The sequence below is a fragment of the Sapajus apella genome, unplaced genomic scaffold, assembly GCF_009761245.1.
Source record: "Sapajus apella isolate SASKATOON/1434 unplaced genomic scaffold, GSC_monkey_1.0 scaffold20, whole genome shotgun sequence".
Lineage (NCBI taxonomy): Eukaryota > Metazoa > Chordata > Mammalia > Primates > Cebidae > Sapajus > Sapajus apella.
Window position 1 is genome coordinate 28,326,417 of NW_022436960.1, and position 24,108 is coordinate 28,350,524.

A 24,108-nucleotide genomic window follows, 5' to 3' on the forward strand; every position below is an offset into this window, starting at 1 on the left:
TTGTAGTCCCAGCTACTCGAGGGGCTGAAGCTGGTGGATTGTTTGAACCCAGGAGGTGAAGCCTGCCGTGAGCTGAGATCATGCCACTGCACCCCAGCCTGGGTGACAGGGTAAGATCTTGTCTCAAACAAAAAATGAAGTATCAGCTGGTAAATGGAGCAGTTGTAATTGACACCAGGCCCTAACCCCATGACAGGGTAAATAGGGCTGGCTATTTAATTTGTCCTGAAGAGGAAATGAAAAGGAGAGCATCATTATCTCCACTTTCAGGTAAGAAAGTAGAAGCCAGGTGAAGCTCAGAACTGGCCCCCATTCACAGAAGACACAAACGTTCACCACACAGTTGGGGGAGGGGTCTTTTATTGTAATCCAAGCCAGCTCACCTTACCTCTGCAGGGGCATCCATGGCACCATGGCCACCACCACCAGCCAGCATGTCATCTCACTCAGAGGAGACAGGCACCGGCAGACCAGGGCAGGGTGAATTCTTGAGAGGATGCCAGGTCGTGCTGCCTAAGGTGGACTGATTCTGGCGGCCTTTGAGGGCCTTAACAACCTCACACAGGAGGAAGTCGGCGCCTCTGTACGGCCTCCACCTTCCAAACTGGAGGCTGAGGCTGCGCAATGCAGGAGTCCCAGCTGCCCAGTGTCTAGAGCAGAACATACAAGCCCACGAGCAGCTCCCATCTGGAAGGCTGGGGGCTCAATCAAACCTCCCTTCAGTGATTCTGCCCTCTGATTAACCAGGAAGTGTGTTATTTGTTCTGAGCAGGGGAACAAGCTCTCCTAGGGAGAGGAATTCAGGGCTGGAGGTCCAGTTACTTCCAAGGAAGAAAAATCCCTGGAATTCTGTCAGGAGTCGGGTCTCAGCAAAGGGGGCCGAAATGAGGCCCTTGTTTTTGGTCCTTATTTAGCAAACAGTTCAGGTTCTTGTAGACCTCTAGCTGCCAACATTATTCCAGCAAGACATGGGAAAGCAATGCATTTGCCCTGGGAGTCCCGCAGACTGCCGTCCCTTGCATGGGGCATGTGTCTGGGCAAACCTTTCCCTGCCGGAATCTCTTTGGACTCTCTCTGCAGGGTTTTCCAGAGATGATTTTCCTCCCCAGACCCAAGAGATGGGTGAGTGGGCTTAGCAGTGTACTCAGGAGGGAGCGAGCTTTGATCGTGGGGTAGGGAAGTGACACACAGTGAATCAGGGGCTGCGCTGGAAACAGCTTCCCTTCTTTCACTGGGCCAAGAGGATTGACGGGGGCAGAAAGTTCTGGTAACTCCACACTTCCAAGGAATTAAACAGTGGGCTAGCAGGCAGGGAAGAGGGTGTTTGGGAAGATGCCCCAGAGCTACTTTGGTGGTGATGGTGGGGTTAGGAAGGTCATGATTCAGTTGTGAAGAGGGCTCCAGGTGTACGAGCCCGGGGTGGAGGCAAGGTGGTGTCACCTTAAAAGCTTGGGCTCAGGTGGAAAACGATCCAGGTTTCAATCCTGCCTCTATTTATCAGCTGTGTCATCTTGGACAAGCCAGTAGCCATTCCCAGCCCCAGTTTCCTCCTTTGTATGCGTGGAAATCAATGCCTCTTTTGGTTGGTTAAATTAGCCAATTGATGTTATGTGCTCAGCCTGGTGTTTGGACTAAGGTAGGCTTTATCAGTTTTGGCAGGTTAAAAAAAAAAGCAAAACTCAAGTGTTTGTGCGATTGGAGATTCTGAAGAGCTGCGACAGGCCCCAGCAGGTAGAGGATAAGGGAGACATGGTCAGTAAGTAGGTGGCAGGGCAGAGCGTGGCGCTGGGGTGGGGTAGAAGATGCCAGTCTTTGGAGCAGATTAGCTGGGTTGGGGGCCCCCGGGTGAACAGGGTGGGAATGTCCAAGGGCCACTTGTACTCACGGAGGAGTGGGGGGGCGTCTGGTGGTGAGGGAAAGAGTGTCTGCGTGAGGGTTTTGGCGGAGGCGAAGGGTGAGGGATGAATGGGCGGCAGACTTCCAGAAATGCAGGCGGAGGAGACGGAGCGGTAATAATGACTTGGACACACAGGAGGAAAAAATAGCTCAGGGACAAAGATGATGCCAAGGTTTCTGGCTTTGGGAGGCTCGTGGGGATTGGAGGTGGGTGTTGAGGGATCTAGAGGGGAGCTCCTGAGAGAACTGGGTGGGTTCCGGGGAGAGGAACGGAGCCTGGAACTCCAGAGTTGGGTGGATATCTGGGCAAGGAGAGGTAAGTGTGGACCTGGGGCTTCCACAGCTGTGAAGGAGTCATGTCCCAGGAACAGAACATAGCACTCTGGGACCTGAGGGCCGTTCATGGCCAAATGCAAGGGATAGGGTTCAAGGAGATCTTTAGAGCCAGCCTCAGAGACAGCAAGCACTTGAGCCTGGATCAGGAGCTACCACCCAGAACTCAGTTCCTCTCTCTCTCTCTCTTTTTTTTTTTTTTTTGAGACAAGTTTCACGCTTGTTGCCCAGGCTGCAGTACAATAGCATGGTCTCGGCTCACTGCAGCCTCTGCCTCCCAGGTTCAAGCGATTCTCCTTCCTCAGCCTCCCAAGTAGTTAGGATTACAGGCATGCACCACCACACGTGGCTAATTTTGTATTTTTAGTAGAGACAGGGTTTCTCCATATTGGTCAGGCTGGTCTCAAACTCCCAGTCTCAGGTGATCTGCCCACTTCAGCCTCCCAAAATGCTGGGATTACAGGTGTAAGCCGTCTAGCCTGTCCCAGTTTCTCTCTCTTAAAATGGGTCTAATGATACCAGCCCTCCCCACTTGATGGGATTATCGAGTCCTTTATTCAGTTAGCCATCCATTTCACCCATATTTCTTGGCTGTTCTATGTTCTGCAGAAACAGTAGTGAGCAATGCAGACAAGATATCTGTTGCTTTAGAGCCACCCTTGTGGTTTGGGAAGTCAGACAATAAATGATTTTACAGGTTGTTGAACGGGACTTTTCCTCTGTTCTTAGAATATCTGCTGAAGCCACAAAGACAGAACAATGAGGGCTAAATATTCTTGCATTCTGAAGAGAAGTACTAGACACCTTACCAAGGCAGAACAGGTTCAACAACAATCAAACCACATCCCTCTGTTCCAGTCTACAAATGAAAGGGATTGAAGAAAGTCACTGAAGCATAACATTGTTGCATTTGTGGGCAGGGCTGAGGGCAAACACGTGAAGGGAGCTCCGAGAGAGAACCAGTCATCTGGAGGCTGCGTCCCTATACCTGTCCCCCCACTGATGCTGGCTACGTTACTGGGCGTTGCAGGTACCTCGGTACAGTAAAGTACAGCAAGATAGTTCATGGGAGAACCCAGCATATGTCTTTAGGAATTGAGGACGTATATAAATGAAGAGGCTTGTGTGCACTTCCTGTCTGGAGAATTCTGATCGTGGATCCTGGCTGGAGTGGCCTGTGTGGGCAAGGTGAGAAGGGGGCAGGGTGAGGAGCAGCCAACTCACCACTGTTTTGCCTGGCATAGGGGAGACAGTCCTATGAGAGACAGAGGATGCAGGGGTCTGTGAGAGGTTGGCCAGAGAGTGCTTTGCTATGGCAACTCAGAGTGGAGGTCCCGTAGAGAACCTCCCAAGAACCCACATACGTGCCCATGAAAAAGCCAGCTCTCGGCACCTGCCAACCAAGGGTACCCGTCGCATAAGACTTTGCTACTTTTCCTCTAGCACCTCTCCCCCAGCCTCGACAAAGAGGAGCTACAGCAGAAGAGGAAGGTCAGAAAAACAGACCACACCCCACTCTCGCCACTGCAGGATCTCTAGCTAAAGGACCGGCCAGTGAGGGAGAGGAGGACTATTAAATGGGACATTAGATCGATTAACTTAGATGAGGTTTTGATCTGGACAGGAGCAAACTTTTTGTGCCTGAAAATTCTTCTTCATTATAGAAATAGAACCGTTCTTGTGTCTGGTAGGGATGACCTCTCGAGCCAAGGACTCTCTCTGAGATGTCATTAAGGGTGGGGAAGGGAAATTTATCATAACATGGTTGAAGGTAGTCATGGAGTACTTTCTGGATAATCCCTCCTCAGGTTCAGCCCATTTAAAAACTCAGTTACACGAACAAACAATTCAATAACAAGATGATGTGAACTGTTTTACGAAGATGAGGCAGGGTGGCGTGTTAGAGTGATGAGGAGTGAGGGAGGGCTGCTCTGGATTGGGGGTCAGGGATGGCCACTCCAGGAGCTGATATTTAATTTGAGAGAAGCAGTGATGAGAAACTATCCTCTAAACATCTTGGAGAGGAACCTTCCAGGTAGAGGGAAGGGGGCATTCACTTGGCTTGTTCAAGGAGCATAGAGAGAGGGCCAAGGCAGCACAGTGTGCTGGGTAACGGAGAGCAAGAGGCCAGATGAGATCAGAGCGGGGTAGCCGGCCAGGGCTTTCTAGGCCAAGGTCAGGGGTCGGGGCTTTATTCCAACAGTAGCTATTACCTGGGGCTGTCCTTTGTGTGGCGTGGGGGGTTGTGAACTGGTGCCCGCCTGCCAGCTCCTTTGCTCTGCCTCTTTGGGAAATAGGCTGTACACATGTGCCAAGGGCAGCCCTATTGACCCAGGCCTTTAGGCTGTAGGGAGGGGGAACGGGTGAGAATGGTGTGCTGATCATTGGAGACACACAGTCGGTGGCGATCAGCATTCCCACACTCCTGCCTGCCTCCCTGCCAACACTAGAAGACGTGAGTGCACACACTGGGTTAATCAGGGTTCACTGAATCCCCCTCTGGGCAATTCCCCAGAGAGTGAGGGGCTGGAGTGGGAGTCCGGGAATGGACTCAGCCAGAGGCAGGAGGCCTGGATTCCATTCCCTCTTTCACATGGGCGGTCTCCTTGAGTGACTTAAGAGGCTCCATGTCTTTGCCTCTGTGAAAAAGAGGACTCCTTGGCCGGGTGCAGTGGCTCACACCTGTAATCCCAGCACTTTGGGAGGCCAAGGCGGTTGGATCACCTGAGGTCTGGAGTTCGAGACCAGCGTGACCAACACAGAGAAACCCTGTTTCTACAAAAAAAAAAAAAAAAAAAAAAAAAAAAAATTAGCTGGGAGTGGTGGCAGGCGCCTGTAATCCCAGCTACTCAGGAGGCTGAGGCAGGAGAATCGCTTGAACCCAGGAGGCGGAGGTTGCGGTGAACCCATGCCACTGCACTCCAGCCTGGGCGACAGAGCAAGACTCCGTCAAAAAAAGAAAAGAAAGAAAGGAAGGAAGGAAGGAAAAAGAAAGAGAAAGGAAAGAAAGAAAGAAGGAAAGAAAGAAAGAGAGGACCCCTCTTCTAGCAGCCGCCATCACCGCGCCAGGCCTAAGAGTGACCCTGACGCCATGGGAAGGGGACTGAGATCCAGAGCGAAGGCGGCGGCGGCGCCACCGGAGTGCCAGGGCCGCCATTTCCGCCAGGGGGCGCTCCTGGGACCTCCCTGCCCCGGCTCCAGCCCGCCCTGCGGAGGGCGCCCCCGGCGGCCAGGGCTCAAGCGGAGGGGCCAGCGGCCCTGTCCCCCTACGCGGGCCTCGGCGCTCTTCCCGGCCTCCTTCAGACCTGCGAGGCTGCAGCCTGGTTCGCCCGATCGGGAGCCGGTCCCTGAGGCGAGGGGCAGGAGAACGATTCGGGGCAGGTCTGCAGTTCGAACTTGCCCGGGGCAGGAGAAAGGCGGCCCGGTGTCCCGGTAGTGGCAGGCGCCATCTGCCCGACCAGCGCCCGGGTCAGCCCCGCGCCGCCCCCTGCTCCGCACGGGTTAATCCCCCTCGCCGCCCGCTCGCTTCCCGGTGCCAAAGTGGGTGTTGCTGGAATGCCTCGCTCCCTCTCCCGTAATGAGGGGGCTGAGCTGTCCCTCCGAGGAGGGGGCCTGGTGTGGATAAAAGAGACGAAAAAGCAGGGGGAGGTTTCCAAAAACAAAACCGTCCGAGTCCCCTTCAGACGGCTGCAGGCACGGGGAGGAGGCGCGAAGGTGCCGCGGCAGTGCGAGCCCCACTGGAGTCGGAGCGCGGACACGAGGTTCGGGGCGCGCAACCCTCGCTCCGCGGAGAGCCGGACTCCCAGTCAGCCGCTTCGGGGCCCCCTAGACTTGGAGAAGCCGGGAGAGCAGCCCGGGGCGTCCCGCGCGCCGACCACAAAGCTCTTCGCGGTGCCCGCGCGCATCGCTCTCCAGCCGCCCCCGCGCCATGCCGCGGACCGAAGCCCGCAGCCCGGCGCGCGCCCTGTGGAACCCCTGGAGGGGCTTCCTGCCGCTCACCCTGGCTCTCTTCGTGGGCGCGGGTCATGCCCAAAGGGACCCGGTGGGGAGATACGAGCCGGCTGGCGGAGACGCGAATCCACTGCGGCGCCCGGGGGTCAGCTACCCGGCAGCGGCTGCAGCCAAGGTGTACAGTCTGTTCCGGGAGCAGGACGCGCCTGTCGCGGGCTTGCCGCCGGTGGAGCGGGCCCAGCCGGGTTGGGGGAGCCCCAGGAGGCCCACCGAGGCGGAGGCCAGGAGGCCGTCCCGCGCGCAGCAGTCGCGGCGAATCCAGCTACCTGCGCAGACCCTGAGAAGCACTCCCCTGGGCCAGCAGCAGCCGGCACCCCGGACCCGGGCTGCGCCGGCTCTCCCGCGCCTGGGGACCCCACAGCGATCTGGGGCTGCGCCCCCAACCCCGCCGCGAGGGCGGCTCACAGGGTGAGCACGGGAAAGGGAAGTTTGGAGGGTGCAGAGGGGAGCCAGGGCTCATTTGTGGAGGGGCGTGCAGGCGAGAGGAGAGGGCGCCGCACTCAAGCCCTAGTCCCTCTGTCTTTAGTACTTCGGGGAAACAGCCCCGAGGTTCCAAAGCCGGGACTGGAAGATTTGATCCGCTTTCGAAGAGTTGAAGGCAAAGATAGATCATCGTCCACAGCCTTTCCTACCAACTCTCCCGGAGCCCCGACGTTAAATCCTTTCGCAAGGCGCCTCTCCACTCGCCCGCGTTCCGCCTGCCTGCAACTAACCAGCTCTTGTAGACGCCGGCAGCGCTACCGGGACCCGAGAGGCAGCGGGAACAGGGCAGTGGGGTGGGCGCTCCAGGCTCTTGAGGCGCAGGGGAGGTTGAACCGGCTCAGGGCACGGGTGGCAGAGGCGTAGGGGGCCCCATGGCGAGAAGGTAGATGCGTCTCCGGGGAAGTGTGATGGCAGTGAAGCTGGTGCCCCAGGACAAATGTGTACATTGGGGCGTGGGTCGGCCCGCGCACACCGGGGCTGGATGTGGACGTGGGTGTGAGCTCTGGGCACTTTGGACAGGAAGCCTGTCCCCGATGTGGCTGCGGGACAGTGGGCTCGCGGAGAATTGGATGGGTGTGCCCTAGGTGTAAGCGCGGCTTGCGCGCTTTGCAGGGCTAAGCCTCCCCACAACCCCGCAATTTCCTTTTTTGCTCTCCTTGGGCACCACTCCCTGCCCGCCGGGGTCGCCGTCGCAGAGTGAGAAGATGCCCCAGCAGCCCCACCCCCAATCGGATCTTCATGGCTGGGGGTGTGCTCCACCTTGCCTGAGTATGACGGTTGTCTCTGGAATGAAGGGCACTGAGCCCTGGGCAGTGAGGGGCTGGGTGGGGACACCATCAGGAAGTCTGGGAAGGGCTTTGGCAGCCTCTCTTTGCCTGGGCCGGATTTGCCGGTTGGGCTTACTCCTGGGGAACAGCATGAAAGATACTTGTACCCCGAGTCCTACTCCAAGGACCTTCCGCTTCACAGCCTTGGCGCTCTTGGTTTTCCTTGGCTGGAGCACTCTTCTCATATTTCAGCAGGATTCACGCTCTGTTTCTTTCAGATTTCTGCTCAGAGTGGCCTTCTTTGGCCACTCCTGCCCCTTCCTCTTTCTCCCTTCACCCCGGTTTATGTTTCTTCATAGCATTTACTCAATCTGACATGTTCCATTTCTATTGATGTGTTTCTGGCCTGGCCTCCCAGCCCACGCTAATGCAAGCTCTATGCAAACAGGGACTTCGTTGTGTACATTTTTGTGTCACTTGTGCCTAGAATAGTGCCTGCACTATTGGTATTCTCTCGGTATCTGCTGAATGAGTGAATGAACTCCCTGCTGCCGCTGGAAGGCCCAGCTTCAAGCAGGCAGAGAGTAGACCCATACATTGCCAAGTCGCTTACTCGTAGGATTATTCAACAAGCATTAGTGGAAAGCACCTGCTGTGTTGCAGCTTTTTCCTTTCCTGATCTGTGCAAGTGAATGCATGCTTCCAAAGATTCTGCGTGCAGAGCATGGGAAAGAGGATGGAGGTTCAGAGTCCAAGGCATTGTTCCTGCTGGGAGAGCAACCCACTTACGTAGAATCACGTTGAAGAAATGAACAGATGCTTTCTAGTACTGGAAGCTTCCTGTTAAGTGCAAAGGAGTGGGGCAGTTGTGGCTGAAGAGCTGAGTAGAGGGACCTGTGACCTGGGGTCCCTGGGGCTCTATGGGCAGCATGTAGGGAAGCAGAGGGGAGGTGGCAGGAGGGGGCCTGGAGGTGAGGGTGGCGTGCAGCTGTAGTGCTGCCCAAGGACAAGGGCTTGTTACTGTTGGCACTAGCCCAGGGGTAGATAGCACTGCAGCTCTGGTGTAGGGGAACCCAGAGACATAGCTTGGGCTGGAGCAGGGAGGAGCTTGTACTGCAGGCATTCAGGTGCAGGTGAGGTGCGGGGGAGGTGGGGAAGTGGAGCGTCAGGGCTGGAGGGTACACTATTAGAAGTCATGAAATGATGTGGTGAGGAGTAAAGTAAATTGTCACCACAACAGGGCTGGTGGATGTGAACAGGCGTGTGAGGACATGGGCTGGGTGCCACCTGCTGTACACAGGTGCACCCATCACGTGACACACTGGTCAGGCTCCTCCTCCAGATTGTCTTCTGCAGCCTTGATATAAAGTGGGTTCCCTGACACTCCAGTCAGCCGCTCTGCGTCAGTTGGGGAGGACCTGAGTGGTCATCTTGTTTATTCATTTCCTCCACCCTGGTTCCTTCTGGCTAATGGCTTCGAGTCAGGCTGATCAAGCGGCCATTCATTGCCTTGTGAGCGGCAGACAACCAGGGACCAAGTGCCACCTGCTGGTGAATCTTGGAACTGCATCACTACTACTGGCGCTGCTTCATTCATTCAATCAATACTTTGGAAGGACTTCTATGCCCAGGCCCTATACTGGATCCTAAGGATACAGCAGTGACCAAGACAGGCAGATTCTGTCCTTACGGAACTTTCAACGTAGTGAGGATTTATTGTACATAATAAAGACTTGTTAAGCTTGTGCCAGGCTTGATGCTAGGTATCTGGCATACAGCAGTGACCAGAGTGGGCACAGTTTCTACATTAATGAAATTTACAGTCTATAGGGTTTCCCTTTTTCTTTCTTTTTTTTTTTTTTAGATGGAGTCTCTTGCTTTGTCGCCTAGGCTGGAGTGCAATGGCACCATCTCGGTTCACTGCAACCTCCACCCCCCAAGCTCAAGTGATTCTCGTGCCTCAGCCTCCCGAATAACTGGGATTACAGGCGAATGCCACCGCACCCAGCTAATTTTTTGTGTTTTTAGTAGAGGTGGGGTTTCGCCATGTTGGCCAGGCTGGTCTCAAACTCCTGACCTTAAGCACAACACCCACCTTGGCCTCCCAAAGTGCTAGGATTACAGGTATGAGACACTGTGCCCAGCCTCTACAGGGGTTCTTGAACTAGCCTCACAGCATACCACCTGTATAGTATTTTTCTCTATATTTCACTCTTGTTCTGTTATTATTTTTCTTTAACTTTATATTCTGTTAAAATAACAGGATTTTGTGTTTTATCTGTCTTAAAGTATATTATGAAGTTTTACAAATGCACTAAAAGGTATTGAACATAATATAACTTACAGTCTAGCTTTATCAAATCTTAATATTTTGGCATATTTTGCTTCCAGTTTTTTAGTTGACATTTCCTCTATAAATTGCCCCCCTCCCTCCCCAGAGTTAACCACTACCCTGAATTTAATTAATTCCAATAGATTTTTTACAGTATTACTATAGATACATGTATCCACAAAATATACAATGTTGTTTTGCATATTTTAAACTTAGATAAGTGATGCCACATTTCCTTATTCTTCTGCAATTTATTTTTCTCCTCTCCATTAGATTTTTGAGATTTAACCATGTTAATATAATTAGCCCAAGTTTTAACTGTTGTATATTAATCCTTTGTCTGAATATTACCACAGTTATTCATCCTCCTGTTTTTGGACATTTAGATGAATTACATTTTTTTGCTATTACAGGCAGTGCTCCACTCATTTTTCTCTATAAATAAATTCATAACTGAAAGGAAACTTTGTATCATTTTAGTAAGTTGAAAGCAGTACCACTTGTTATAAAGAGAAGGCAATTGTAGGAAAATTGAAAGGAAAACAAAATGTTCTTAGGTTCTAGTCAGACATCATTCATTATTTTAGGAAGCTCAACCCTGTGACAAGCTCTCTCTATTGGAAAGGGGGACTCGCATGTACTGAGGGGAGGACCTGGCGTTTTTCACTGACCTAATTAGGTTAGGACAACTAAAAAGAGAATCACTTTCTCATCATGTAACTCAGATTGTCGAATGTTGTGATCTGTGAACCTAAAATGCCTTTCCTATCTTCAGTGTGGCTCATCCCACTTTTTGTGAAACTCCAGAGTAAATGAAGCAAAGAAGTATTAATTGTATACTATGTGTTGGGCACCGTTAAACTCTAGAGGCACAAAGAGAAATAAGAAAGAAACCTTGAGATACCCAAGACCAAGATACAACCAGTGACCTTAGACAGGTCGTACTAAATGATCCTATTAGATAGAGAATGAAGGAAGGCTGGGGAGATGTCACAGGAGGGGTTTTTTTTTTTTTTTTGACAGAATCTCACTCAGGCTGGAGTGCAGTGGCGCAGTCTTGGCCATTGCAACCTCTGCCTCCCAAGCTCAAGCGATTCTCCTGCCTCAGCCTCCTGAGTAGCTGAGACTACAGGTGCGTGCCACCACGCTTGGCTAATTTTTTTGTATTTTTAGTAGAGATGGAGTTTCACCATGTAGGGCAGGATGATCTCGATCTCCTGACATCGTGATCTGCCTGCCTTGGCCTCCCAAAGTGCTGGGATTATAGGCATGAGCCACTGTGCCTGGCTCAGGGGAGGTTTTATACAAAGAAAGTAACATCTGATCTGGAAGTCTTGGAGTATGAAAAGGATTTCAATTAGTAGACCAAAGAGTGAAGGCATTGTAGGCAGAGAGAGTAGCCCAGGCAAAGGCATCAAAGTGAAATCCGCAGGGCAACTGGGGAGCCACAGACCTTGTATCCTTGGAGGAACAAAGCCTTGGTTGTAGATGGTCGTGGAGACTAAGTGGGGATGATGGGGGCAATTAGACTGCACAGGCAAGTAGGCACGTGGGTGCCAGGGGAATTTGTAGAGGCCAGTGGAGGGCTGTGGGAGGTTTTTAACAGAGGACTAGTGTGATCGGGTTTGGCCCAGGTGGAACAGCAGCTCTCCCAGGCTGCTAGCCAGGTGTGTTCCCTACAGTGATCTGGATACTGGGTGAATGTGTGCTGAGTGATGTCGACTGGAAGACATGACTCCAAGGATCTCTGAGAGGCACCTTCTAGGGTGTCAGAGTAATTGAATTGTATATCCTGGCTATTCAGGCTCATTTGCTCTCTCTGCTAGCCAGAGCTCACTGAACGGACAATTCCCAGCTGGTCACCTCCCTGGCCCTGCACCCAAGACTTTAATATTGGCCTGTAGGGATCCTCAGAGTCTCTCCTTGGGAACCTGAATCTCTCTTGAGAGCCCTACCAACCCCAGCCTGGCCCCTCTGTCTGGCAGCCTTTGATTCTGGCCAATCCTCACTGTGGCCGCTACATCCCTTAGGGCTCTACTCTGTGCAGGCAAAGTAGGGCTGGCCTCTGCCCTCCCACAGTCCCCTGAAAAGCCATCCTGAGGGCAGCTGGGGTGATGGCTGGCTCAGGGGGCCTCCTTGGGCTGGGCTCCATGCCACGACCTCCCAGCCAGGCAGGCTCCTGCGTCCATGCTGTCTGGGTTCCCACAGGCCCTATTTCTTAGAAAATTCCCAGGGCATGGGATCTGTTTCCTCTCAAAGACCTCCTAGCCCCACAAGAGGACTTGTCACCACCACAAGAGGTAGTGACGCACAAATGGGTGAGTAGTTTCCCCTTCCACTGGGGCGCACCCCCAGAAACTCTGGGTCTGATGAGCAGCACTTTCCCTGTCCCCAGTGACATGGGCCCTGAGGTAGCCAGGAAGCTGTTGATGGCGGTCGCCCAGAGAGGCTTTGAGGTGGGCTGAGTGGCACAACTCTTGGCTGGCAGAACATTCTGGGAGCTCCCTGGGAGGGAGGCAGCACCCCACAACTTTGGGCCAAAGGGCCAGGAATGGGCCTCAGCGTTTTCAAGCTGCAGGAATTTATTTTGAATTCTTCATAAGACTCCAAAAACCACATAAGCTTTGGGGTCCACTCAAATGTCAGACAAACTCCTAAGTGGGACCAGATGTCGCCATGCTGGCCGCAGAGATCACAGGAACGGCCGCCCTGCTCTGTCCTTTGCCTGTCCAGCCTCTGCATGTCTCCCTCCCCTCTCACCCTCCAGTTCCAGTGCCCAGTGACGATTTCTGATGAGAAGGATGTAAGCCAGAGCCCGGCCCAGCTTGGGCCTCTTGTCGCTCCCTGGAGGTGTCCAGGAGAAGCCCTTCTAGGGAGTCGCCCTGGTCTAGGCATGTGGGTCTTTAGCTGCAGAGTCAGGGCTGGGTGGAAACTGCTGGTGTTGCCAGAGCGCCGCAGACACCTGGAGGCAAAGTTTGAGGAGCTGGGTGAGTGCCCGAAACTGCAGGTCAGTGTCTCATGGGGGTGCCCTCAGAGCCAGCATCAAGGAGTAGCTGAAGGGCTGGGCACGGTGGCTCACACCTGTAATCCCAGCACTTTGGGAGGCTGAGGTGGATGGATCACCTGAGGTCAGAAGTACGAGACCAGCCTGGCCAACATGGTGAAACCCTGTCTCTACTAAAATATTTTAAAAACTAGCCAGGTGTGGTGCAGGCACCTGTAATCCCAGTTACTTGGGAGGTTGAGGCAGGAGAATTGCTTGAGCCTGGGGGACCGAGGTCGTGGGGGACTGAGGTTGCATTGAGGCTAGATCTCCCCATTGCACTCCAGCCTGAGCGATAAAAAACAAAAGGAGTGGCCGAGGGAAGAACTCGATTTCCCTATACAGTTAGTCCTGCTTGCCTCTCAAATAAACATTGTGTCTCCAAATAAAAGTTATGTGGAGGAAGCTTAACCCACACCCCAGCCCCATCCTCGTACCACCTTGAGTCCTGTTCCTTCAGTGTCCACTCAGGGCTCAGCCTTACCACGCGCCAGACTGCCGGGGGCTGAAACTCCTCAGTGTGCATTTGTTGGCAGGTGACATCTCGTATAAACTGGAGACTGTTTTATGTGTGTCTTCCAGCTTTCCTTGGATGGTCAGCATTGGTAGGACAAGAACAAGGCCAGGCGTGTGGCTCACGCCTGTAATCCCTGGCATGGATATTGGGAGGCTGAGGTGGGCGGATCATGAGGTCAGGGGATGGACACCATCCTGGCCAACATGGTGAAGCCCTGTCTCTACTAAAAATACAAAAATTAGCTGGGCATGGTGACACACGCCTGTAGTCCCAGCTACTCAGAAGGCTGAGGCAGGAGAATCTCTTGAACCCAGGAGGTGGAGGTTGCAGTGAGCCAAGATCATGCCACTGTACTCCAGCCTGGTGACAGAGTGAGACTCTGTCTCAAAAAAAAAAAAAGGACATGAACCATGGTGTGTGTGTGTGTGTGTGTGTGTATGTGTTTTATGAGAGGTAGAGTTGGAGCATGACTTAGAGTTGGGCCAACCCAGGTCTGAATCAGGCTCCAGCACTTACCTGCTGTGTGGAATTCGGAAGTCACTGAACCTCTCTGAACCGACTTATTAGCTTTAGGATTGCTGCCGTTGTTGCCGAGCAGACTGCCTGCTTTATGTCAGATGTTAAAATTCCGACCCCACTTAACCATCATAACAACCCAATGAAGCAGCTAGTGTTATCTCCATTGTACAGATGGAGAGAGCGAGGTTTCCCAAGGACATGTGGAGAATGACAGAGTCAGGGTTCAGTCTTAGATTTGCATGTAGAATGGGGACAGCCTTCCCAGCCTCTCCCTGTTCCCCAGGCCTGTAGAAGGTGGGACTGTCGGAGGGGCTGTAGGAATAGTCCCCAGCTCTGAGCATCCTTGGGTTGACTCTGTTTTGGTGACCCCACAGGAGGAATGTCTGCGGGGGACAGTGCTGCCCAGGATGGACAACAGCGAACAGCACCAATCACTGTATAAAACGTGAGTGCCTCCCCGGGTGGCAGACACACCGCTGTATCAAACGTGGTGTGCCATTCCACACCCTACTCCCCAGGCTGGCCAAGCTTAGGGACTCCAGAACCTGAAGCAGAAGTGTCTTTCCTAGTCTGCGTCCTGAAGATGCAGCCCCTCTTTGGAGTGGAGGCAATACCCAGTGGCAGGGAGGGGGTTTAAAAATGCCTCCAGCTGGGGCTGGGAGCGGTGGCTCATGCCTGTAATCCCAGCACTTTGGGAGGCCAAGGTGGGTGAATCACTTGAGGTTGGGAGTTGGAGACCAGCCTGGCCAGGATGGTGAAACCCTGTCTCTACTAAAAGTACAAAAATCAGCTGGGCGTGGCGGTGGGTGCCTATAATCTCAGCTATTCGGGAGGCTGAGACAGGAGAATTGCTTGAACCTAGGAGGCAGAGATTGTAGTGAGCTGAGATTGTGCCACTGCACTCCAGTCTGGGCAACAGAGTGAGACTCCTCGAAAAGGAAAAAAAAAAAAAAAAAAAAAAGAGGCCTGGGCACAGTGGCTCACACCTGTAATCCCAGCACTTTGGGAGGCCAAGGCGGGCAGATCATGAGGTCAGCAGTTCGAGATAAGCCTGGCCAGCATGGTGAAACCCCTGTCTCTACTAAAAATACAAAAAATTAGGTGGGCATGGTGGCAGACGCCTGGAATCCCAGCTACTTCGGAGGCTGAGGCAGAGAACTGTGTGAACCCGGAAGGTGGAGGTTGCAGTGAGCTGAGATTGTGCCAGTGCACTCCAGCCTGGGTGAGAAAGAGAGACTCTATCTTGGAAAAAAAGAAAAAAGAAAAAAAAAAGCCTCCAGCTGGAAAATCACTGCTCCTGTCTTCAAAGCTTCCTGCATTCCTCCTGCTGCCCTACTGTGTTTGACTCACTCACCGTCCTGGCAGGGTCTCAGGATTCCGCGTGCATCTGTGTTCTGCAGAAAATGCTTGGCGCAGAGCCTCTGCCTCCCACATTTCCAGGGTCACCGTTCATGTAGCATGTGATGAGCATCCACCTCTCCCCTGGCGGCTGGCCCAATGGCCCTGACCTCTGTTAGGCACTCTACCAGGAGGGTCAGATGACACAGCCTGGAGCCGTCTCCCCTTGGACTGCTCTGATGCCTGGCAGGCTGGCTCAAAGGAGAGAAAATCATCTTATTTTGTGGAAACCAAGGAGTGAGTTGGGAAGAGCTAGAGCCTCCGTGCCCAAGCCTTTTCCACTGATGGTATCAGGGGCATTCACAACAGCACGAGCTGGGACCTTCATAGCACTCACTTTGTGCACGGTGCACTTTAAACATCTTCTGTGGCGGGTGGATGAGGAAAGTGCAGTACAGTCCGGTAACCTGCCCAAGATCACGTGTCAGAAAAAGCAGAGCTAGGATTTCAATCCAGACAACCTGACTCCAGGGTCAGTCTTCTTAATACCTATACCCTGCTGCCAGGTATCTTACATTAATTTCTGGGCCTTGCTTTCTGTATCTGTGATCTGGAGGTGATGGTACTATTGCTGTCACTGCTCCCGCTCCTGATACTATTATCTAATAACTGAGTATGTACTAGTGCCCACCAGTGCGCTAAGCTCTTCACATGCATCGTCTTAGTTTGACCTGTCAATCATCTTATGAAGTATGTGTACACTTATCATCGTGGTTTACAGATGAGGAAGCTGAGGCTTGGGTTGCTTAGGAAACACAGCCAAGGCTACGCTGCTGCAAGTGCTGAGCTCAGGCTGTACCCAGGCCAACTGATTCCAGAACTCCAGCCTTGAATCTCCAGGGCTCCCTTGCATCCTGACACCAGTGGGGGCTGGGCATTCCAGAGTGTAGAGTTCCCACAGATCACAGCAGATAGGAGAGTTTGAGGGAGCCCCTTGGATCTTTCTCCTTCCTCCCACAGGCCCCTCTTGGGTCCACATAAGCTCCCCAGGAACTCCGCCTGACTGTCCTGCAGGTGGCTGCCCCTGCCTCTGCCAGTCCCAAGCCTGGCTGCAAAGCCTCAGTCTCACCAGCTCCCTTCCTTCAAGGGCCAGCCCCAGGCCCTTCTCCATAGGAGGGCTTCACAGTTAGCAGTCCAGGTGTGTGACAAAACATGTCATGTTCCCAGCACCATGGATGCCCTCGTCTGCGGTTGTCCTGACACCCCGCATGATGGGATGTGACGCCGCTGCTCTCATTCCCGCAAGGCTGGAGATGCGGGTTCACCAAGCTCTTGGCTTCTGCCTCGGGCCTCGTGGCCCTGACCCTCTGCCTGTCTGAAGATGCAGCTCAGGCAGGATCGCTCCTAGGATCTCCAGATAACAGAACCAGAGCCAAAAACTCAAAAACAAACAACGAAGCAGATCTGCCTGCACACCTTTTCCTTTTCAGGGAACCTGGATGCATGGCGGCTCTCAGAAGTCAGGCCCTCTGTGGTCAGGGACAGACAGGTGGGCGAGAAACACGTGTCTCTCAATATTTTATTTTATTTTTATTTAAAAAAATTTTTTAGGCTGGGTGTGGTGCTCACGCTTGTAATCCCAGCACTTTGGGAGGCCGATGCAGGCAGATCATGAAGTCAGGAGTTCGAGACCAGCCTGGCCAACATAGTGAAATCCTGTCTCTACTAAAAACACAAAAAATTAGCTGGGGTGGTGGCAGGCACCTGTAATCCTAGCCACTTGGGGGACTGAGGCAGGAGAATTGCTTGAACCAGGGAGGCGGAGGTTGCAGTGAGCCGAGATCATGCCACTACACTCCAGCCTGGATGACAGAGCTAGACTCCATCTCAAAAAAAAAAAAAAAAAAAGAATGGATTTGTTTTTTGAGACAGAGTCTAGCTCTGTTGCCCAACCTGGCGTGCAGTGGCATGATCTCAGCTCACTGCAACCTCTGCCTACTGGGTTCAAATGATTCTCTTACCTCAGCCTCCCGAGTAGCTGGTATTACAGGCACCCATCACCATGCCTGGCTAATTTTTGTGGGGTTTTTTTTTTTTTTTTTTTTGGTAGAGACAAGGTTTTACCATGTTGGCCAGGCTGGTCTCAAACTCTTGGCTTCAAGTGATCCACCTGCCTCAGCCTCCCAAAGTGCTGGGGTTACAGGTGTGAGCCACAACGCCTGGCCACTCATAATTTTAAAGAAGAACAAAGTGATCCTCAGAGAGGTGGTGACTTGCTCAGAGCCACACAGCTGATTGGAAAAGAACCTGAGACTCATAATCAGCTCTGAGCAACTCCTCTGGGTAGAGAAGCCGGGGACGTGGGTGGCCAGGTGGTTTTATGCTAAGCGGAAGCTCTGGGACTGGGGCCTGGCACTGCTATTTATTTATTTATTTTTCTTTTTTTTTTTGAGACGGAGTTTCACTCTTGTTACCCAGGCTGGAGTACAATGGCGTGATCTCGGCTCACCGCAACCTCCGCCTCCTGGGTTCAGGCAATTCTCCTGCCTCAGCCTCCTGAGTAGCTGGGATTACAGGCACGCGCCACCATGCCCAGCTAATGTTTTTGTATTTTTAGTAGAGACGGGGTTTCACCATGTTGACCAGGATGGTCTCGATCTCTTGACCTCGTGATCCACCCGCCTCGGCCTCCCAGAGTGCTGGGATTACAGGCTTGAGCCACCGCGCCCGGCCTCACTGTTATTTTTTAAGAGCACCCTAGGTGATTCTAGGTGTGGCCAAAAATCACTGAGCAGAGTTGGGGGTCAGTCACAGGAAGATCTGCCCTGGGGGCCCTCCTCAAATTTGAATGTTCCCCCAAATCCTCTGGGAATCACATCAAAGGGAAGATTCTGATTCAGCAGATCTGAGGTGGGGCAGATATCCTGTGTTTCTACCCAGCTCCCAGGGATGCTGACACTGCTGGCCCAGGGACCAGACTTTGAGTAGCAGGGCGTTCTAGAACTCAGGAGGCCTGGAGAGTGATTGGGACTTGGAGGCAGGGAGGAGCGTTGGTGTGTTAAAGAGAGCTTAGCCTTTGCTGGAAGGCAGCGTTGGCTGATGGAGAGTGTTGCTGAGGTTTGGGCTGAAGCTGGAGTGGGTGGCTTCGCAGCAGGTGGGCTTCTCCCCAGCTGCCTGAGGGGTCTGGGCATAGGTCTCACTTGGGCCCGCCAGCCCTGGAGGTTCTTGGTTTCCTAACTTGCTAGTGATGGTCCAGCATTACTTTCTGACAGACTGAAGTTTCAACCCTAGGAACTCAAGGTTGAGTGAGTTTGCAGACTGTTACAGTACCAGCGCCTGTGTGGGGGGCACCCTTGTGCCCCAGCGGGTGCTGCACCAGGAAGCTGAGGTAGGAGGCTGCCAGTACCTTCTCCCCTGGTATTTCTCTCCCTGGCCCTCTCACCCTGATACCCCCTGGTTGCCCCCCCTGACCCGGGCACGCAGGCCAGCAGCTCTCCTGGAGGGGGTGGTGGTGGCTGGTGGGCAACAGTCTCTCCCACTTGCAGTTGGCTTGCCCGCCGAAGGGCTGTGTGCTCATTAACTGGTTCCTGTGCTGTTTGCTTGTTGCTGTTTGGCTGCTAATAAGCCTAATGAGAACCACACAGGCGGGCAGTGGGGTGTTGGCACTGGATGCCTTTGTCCGGAGCTCCGCAGAAGGGGGGCTCTTGGCTCCACACCCCGTCAGCTGGCTTTCCCCAACCCGCACGACTCTACTTCTCCCTCTCCCCTCCCAACAGCTGCCCTCCCGGCTGGGGCGGAGACGGCCAATGTTGGGGAATGTTCATGATTCTGTCCTAGCAGTTTCATGAGGGGATGCCTTCCTGGGCCAGCGAGAGTTGGGGGCTGACAGTCTCCCACTGCCAAGAGTAAAGTCGAGTGCCAGAGCCACGTGGAGACTCAGTCTCTCCTGGATATCTGTGGGCCCAACCCACTGCCCATGCGCGGAGAGTACTGGCTCCTGCTCACTTGCTCTGTCTTGCCCCTGGCAGAATCAATTCCAGGTCACTGTCATATACCAGTCCCTCTCCGGGGCCTGCCTTCCTTCCGTCCTGCTCTGCAGGTGCCCACTGCTGGAAACCCAGCCCCTCCTTCCAGCTTGGTGGGGGCTAGAGCTGGGCCGCCATCTCCTCCTCTAGTCTTGGTATCTGCCTTTCCTTCTGTGTCTTTGCCAGCTCTCTCTCTCTGGGGATTTATGTGTTTATGTATTTGTGGAGGCAGCTGACTGGGGCCTGCCCGGCCCTGCCCAGCTGAGGGGAAGAACTGGAGGGTGTGGAGTGACAGTGTCCTGTTTATAGTTGCAGCTTTTGGAAGACTGTCCATTCTTCCCAGACTGGCTCACGCCCAACCCCAACCCGACTGGGGAAGGGGATTTGAATACTCCTTAGATTTCTCATTTTATCTCAGCCTGGATGCACAGGGGCTGGGGCTGCTTTGGGGAGGGCGGAAGAGAATCCCTGTATCTGTCAAGGAGTGGGCAGGCAAGTTACTCTCCCACTCCTGCCCCAACAGCAAGGCTCCAGATCAAGAGCATGTACGTTGGATTCTGGCACCAGATCCCTGGAGACGTGTTTGAGTCCCAGCTCTGTGTCCTGGGGCAAGCGACTGGCCCTTTTCTAGCCACAGGTCCTTGTCCATAAAATGGGCATAACAATCTATATAGAGTTGGTTTTGGGGATGAATGATAATGACTCGATAGCTCTTACTGTGCATCGGGTATGATTCTAAACACTTGTATTGTTAATTTTTAATTCTCACAACAAGCCTGTAAGCTAGATTTGGTTTTTAATCCCCATTTACAAATGAGTTTGGCTATTTGTCCAAGTCATGCTGCCGAGACTCAGCAGAGCCCAGACATGAATCCAGGCAGCCTGGCTCCAGAGGGCAAGGGCTTAGCTCTGTGCTTTCTGATCAATGAGTAAATGCATGTAGACAGCCTGGCCCAGGCTGAGTTTAGCTGGTATTTTAATGCTAGATCAGGAGACCATGCTGGACTCCCTGGGTTGTTGGCTCTCAGCTCTACCACGTAGTGGCTGCGGGACCTTGGGCAGGTTGCTTAAAGTCTCTGTGTCTCAGTTTCCTCTCTGTAAACTGGGATCAGCATTGGGCCCTGCCTCCAAGAGTTGTACGGAATAAATGAGGTAACTTAGGTCAGATGTTTAGTTCAAAGCCTGGCATGTTCCATGCACTCTATACATGTTTGGCCTTGATTCTGAGGGCAGGGACTGTATCTCACCGCCCCCAGCAGGCAGCACACTGGGTACAAGGTAAAGGCTCCATAAGTGTCTACTGACTAACACAGGGCCTATCCCCACCTTGTGCTCAGAGATCCGTTTCTGCTGCCCAGGTTCCATCAGCTCTTCCAGAAACTCCCCACGGTGTGCAGGGGATTCTGGGATGGAGACACTGGAGTGGGCCTGGCATTTCTGTGCATGTATCACAGAGGCAATGGAATGGCATTTCCTCTAGTCTCCATCCTGGTCCTACAAGAACCCTGTCTCTCCTGATCGGAGCTCCTCCTTGACTTCCCTGAGGGATCCTGTTTGCCCCATTCATGCCAACCGCAACCTGAAGCGGAAGACTGTGGCCAGGTGGCTAAGAGCCCCAGCTGCAGACTCAGACTCCTGAGTTCAGACCTTTGCTCCATGACTTACTAGCACTGTGATCTTGGGGAAGTTGTTGACTGTTCTGCCTCAGTTTCCCCATATGTCAGATGGGGATGAGAGGAGAACCTATTGTATTTATAAGAATGAGATGATTACGTGAGGTAATACATGTAAAGCAGTGAGCCCAGGACCGTGTTGTGGGAAATGCTTAACAAACTTTAGGTAAAAGGATCAGGGCAAGGGTGGATTTGCATCTTCACTGACTGGTTAGCACCTGCCACTGGATGAACCATCCAATGGGGACTCTGAAGTTGGCAGGGAATGGTGGAAAGGAAGGTGGGAGGTGGCAAAGGGAAATAATATGACCTCAGTGGAACCCAGCTGATATGAAGGGCACAGTCCCCTCAAGAGACCCTGTGGGCCAGGTGTGTTGGCTCACGCCTGTAATCCCAACACTTTGGGAGGCCGAGGCAGATGGATCACCTGAGGTTAGGAGTTTGAGACCAACTTGGCCAAAATAGTGAAACCCTGTCTCTAGTAAAAATACAAAAAAATTAGCAGGGTGTGGTGGTAGGTACCTGTAATCCCAGCTACTTGGGAGGGTGAGGCAGGAGAATTGCTTGAACTCGGGAGGCGGAGGTTGCAGAGAGCCGAGATTGCACCATTGCACTCCAGCCTGGGCAACGAGAGCGAAACCCCATCTCAAAAAAAAAAAAAAAAAAAGACCCTGTCCATTTCTTCTCGCTGCTTGGGGGTACCCCAGATCTTCCTAGGGAGCAGGTTACCCTGAGACTTTTTGTCCAATGAGATGATTAGGAGATGTGCTTGACTGGGAGCTTCCTGAAGCCAGGCCCTGTGTCCTGCTGACACCAGCGGAGACCCGGCCCTCTCTCCACACCTATGTCCTTGGTATGTGTTTGGGATCTGTTTGTCAAAGAGCTGAGTGAGCAAATGCTGGCATGTGTGGCCTGGCAGGTTCCTCCCTCTATCCCTAGCTGCCTCTTTTCAGCCTCTTTTGCTGGCTTCTCCCTCTTGACCTGATGTCTTAATAATGTTGGACTTCCCCAGACCTTCCAAGTCCCTCACCCCACAGAGCGGGGCCATAGGAGCCAAGCGGAGCATGAACCGCCCCTGGTTATTGAGTGCCAGCAGGCACTGTGCCTGACCGTTTACATGCAATACTAACGGTAATGCCCGGTGCTCACTCTGCCTGGATGTGCCAAACGCTGCCATCTTCCTTCAAACTCTCATGATGTTCTCGGTCCCGTGTCCTTCTGTTTCCCTGGCTGCTGCTTCTCCTCCACCCACTACAAAACTGTGGGTTTCCCAGGACTTAGTCTGGATCCTCTTCTTTTCTTGGTCTTTGCATTGGTCCTAGAACCATCTGCTGCCTTCTCGGGATGTAAACACTGTCTCTGGGCTGAGGCTGCCCAGATTTACATGAATTCTCAGCAGGCCTCTTGTCCGACCTTCAGTCTTGAGCATCTGCTGCCTGCTCGACATCTGTGCTTGATGCCTCCCAGACCTCTCCAGCCCAACTTGTCGAAAGCGAACTCGTGATTTCCCTCCCTCTGGGCTAACTCCCTGGCGCAGATCTTACCTGCTTTGTTGACTGGCACCCCGATCGACCTGCCTGCTCGAGCCAGCAACCCCATGGCCCCAGGAATGCCGCCTTCTCGCTCAGGCTTTGACACCCACCCATTACCAAGCCCTGTTTGTTTTACTCCCTCATGGACCTGCCTGCTTCTCTGCTGCCTCTCTGGGCCAGGGCCCTGTCACAGCTCTCCTGGGTGACACCACAGCCTGCTGCCTGCTCTCCCTGCTGCCCTCAACACATCCTGCCTAAACCTTCCTGCCGCAGTGTCCCTGCAGTCACCCAGCTCCCCAAGGGCAGCCTGGGCTGCTGGCCTCTAGGTCGAGGCACACTCTCCTGCCTCCGTGTCTGCTCCCTATCATCTCTCTGTGCAGCTAGCCCTTGTCATCTTCCCAGTCTCTGTTTTGAGGTGCCCTCCTCAGAGGGGCTGCCCTGGCCACTCTGGCTTGAGCAGCCCCTGCCAGCCTTGTTCTTTGGGATCTCGAGCCCTTGACTATCTCCTCCATCCCTCACGTCCCAGGTTCTGTTCCATTTCTTTTATTTTTTTTATTTTTGAGATGGAGTCTCGCTCTGTCAACCAGGCTGGAGTGCAGTGGTGCAGTCTCAGCTCACTGCAACCTCTGCCTCCCAGGTTCAAGCGGTCCTTCTGCCTCAACCTCTCAAGCAGCTGGGATTACAGGTGTGTGCTACCATGTCTGATTAATTTTTACATTTTTTGTAGAGATGGGGTTTCATCATGTTCGCTAGACTGGTCTTGAACTCCTGACCTCAAGTGATCTGCAGGCCTTAGCTTCCCAAAGTGCTGGGATTACAGGCATGAGCCACCGTGCCCAGCCTGCTTGATTTCTTTGTTTACCTATTGAGTGACAGTCCCTCTGACTAAATTGGAAGCCCCAAGAGGACAGTCTCTTGTTTGCCATCCTGGCAAGTTGTGCGTTTGAATACATGACCATTTTCATTGCAACCTCTGCCTCTCGGGTTCAAGCAATTCTCCTGCCTCAGCCTCCTGAGTAGCTGGGACTACAGGTGACTGCCACCACACCTGGCTAATCTTTGTATTTTTAGTAGAGACGGCGTTTCACCATATTGGCCAGGCGGTCTCGAACTCCTGACCTCATGATCCACCTGGCTCAGCCTCCCAAAGTGCTAGGATTACAGGCGTGAGCCACCACGCCTGGCTGCATGACCATTTCCTGGAGAAGAACACTGAGACTCACAGAGGTGACGAAACTGTCCCCAGGTTGAGGTCCCGCAGTCAGATCTCAAACATGTGTCTCCGACAACAGGGCCACACTGTCCTTCCTAACCCCTGCCCTGGCCTCTCTGAGTTGTCAGTGTTTGGGGTGGTGGCTCGTCCCTCTAGACTGTCCTGGGCCTGGGCGTGGAGGTGGTGCTGCTGTGGGAGGGTGGCTGGCTCCACTCCAACCCAGAATCATCTCCCCTGGAAGCCACTTCTCTGAAAAAGACTCATCCCCAGGGACCCCTCCCAGCCTGTCTCACCTCTGGGGCTCCTCTGGCACTGAGGCTTCCTCCCAGACCAGCTCTTGGGACTGTGGGGATGGATGGATGACTCTCCTCTGCTTTGGGGCAGTGGCTGGAGAGGAGCCCAGGCCTCTCAGCCCTGGGCGGTGAG

At 53.3% G+C, this 24,108-nt stretch overlaps 1 protein-coding gene across 7 annotated transcripts in view; it reads left to right on the forward strand.

Moving 5' to 3' along the window:
• Positions 1 to 2,824: 2,824 nt before the first annotated feature.
• The window catches only part of LTBP2 (latent transforming growth factor beta binding protein 2), a 117,282-nt gene continuing 95,998 nt past the window's right edge, over positions 2,825 to 24,108 (forward strand). For 4 of the 7 annotated variants that reach the window (XM_032287869.1, XM_032287866.1, XM_032287868.1 and 1 more), the window contains exons 1-2: positions 5,570 to 6,648; positions 14,276 to 14,346. In XM_032287869.1, the coding sequence (XP_032143760.1) occupies positions 6,158 to 6,648; positions 14,276 to 14,346 (562 nt within the window). In that variant the 5' untranslated portion in view covers positions 5,570 to 6,157. Of the gene's footprint in view, positions 3,418 to 5,569; positions 6,649 to 14,275; positions 14,347 to 24,108 lie in introns of those variants that run through there. The other 3 variants (XM_032287863.1, XM_032287865.1, XM_032287870.1) reach the window with 2 other exon arrangements.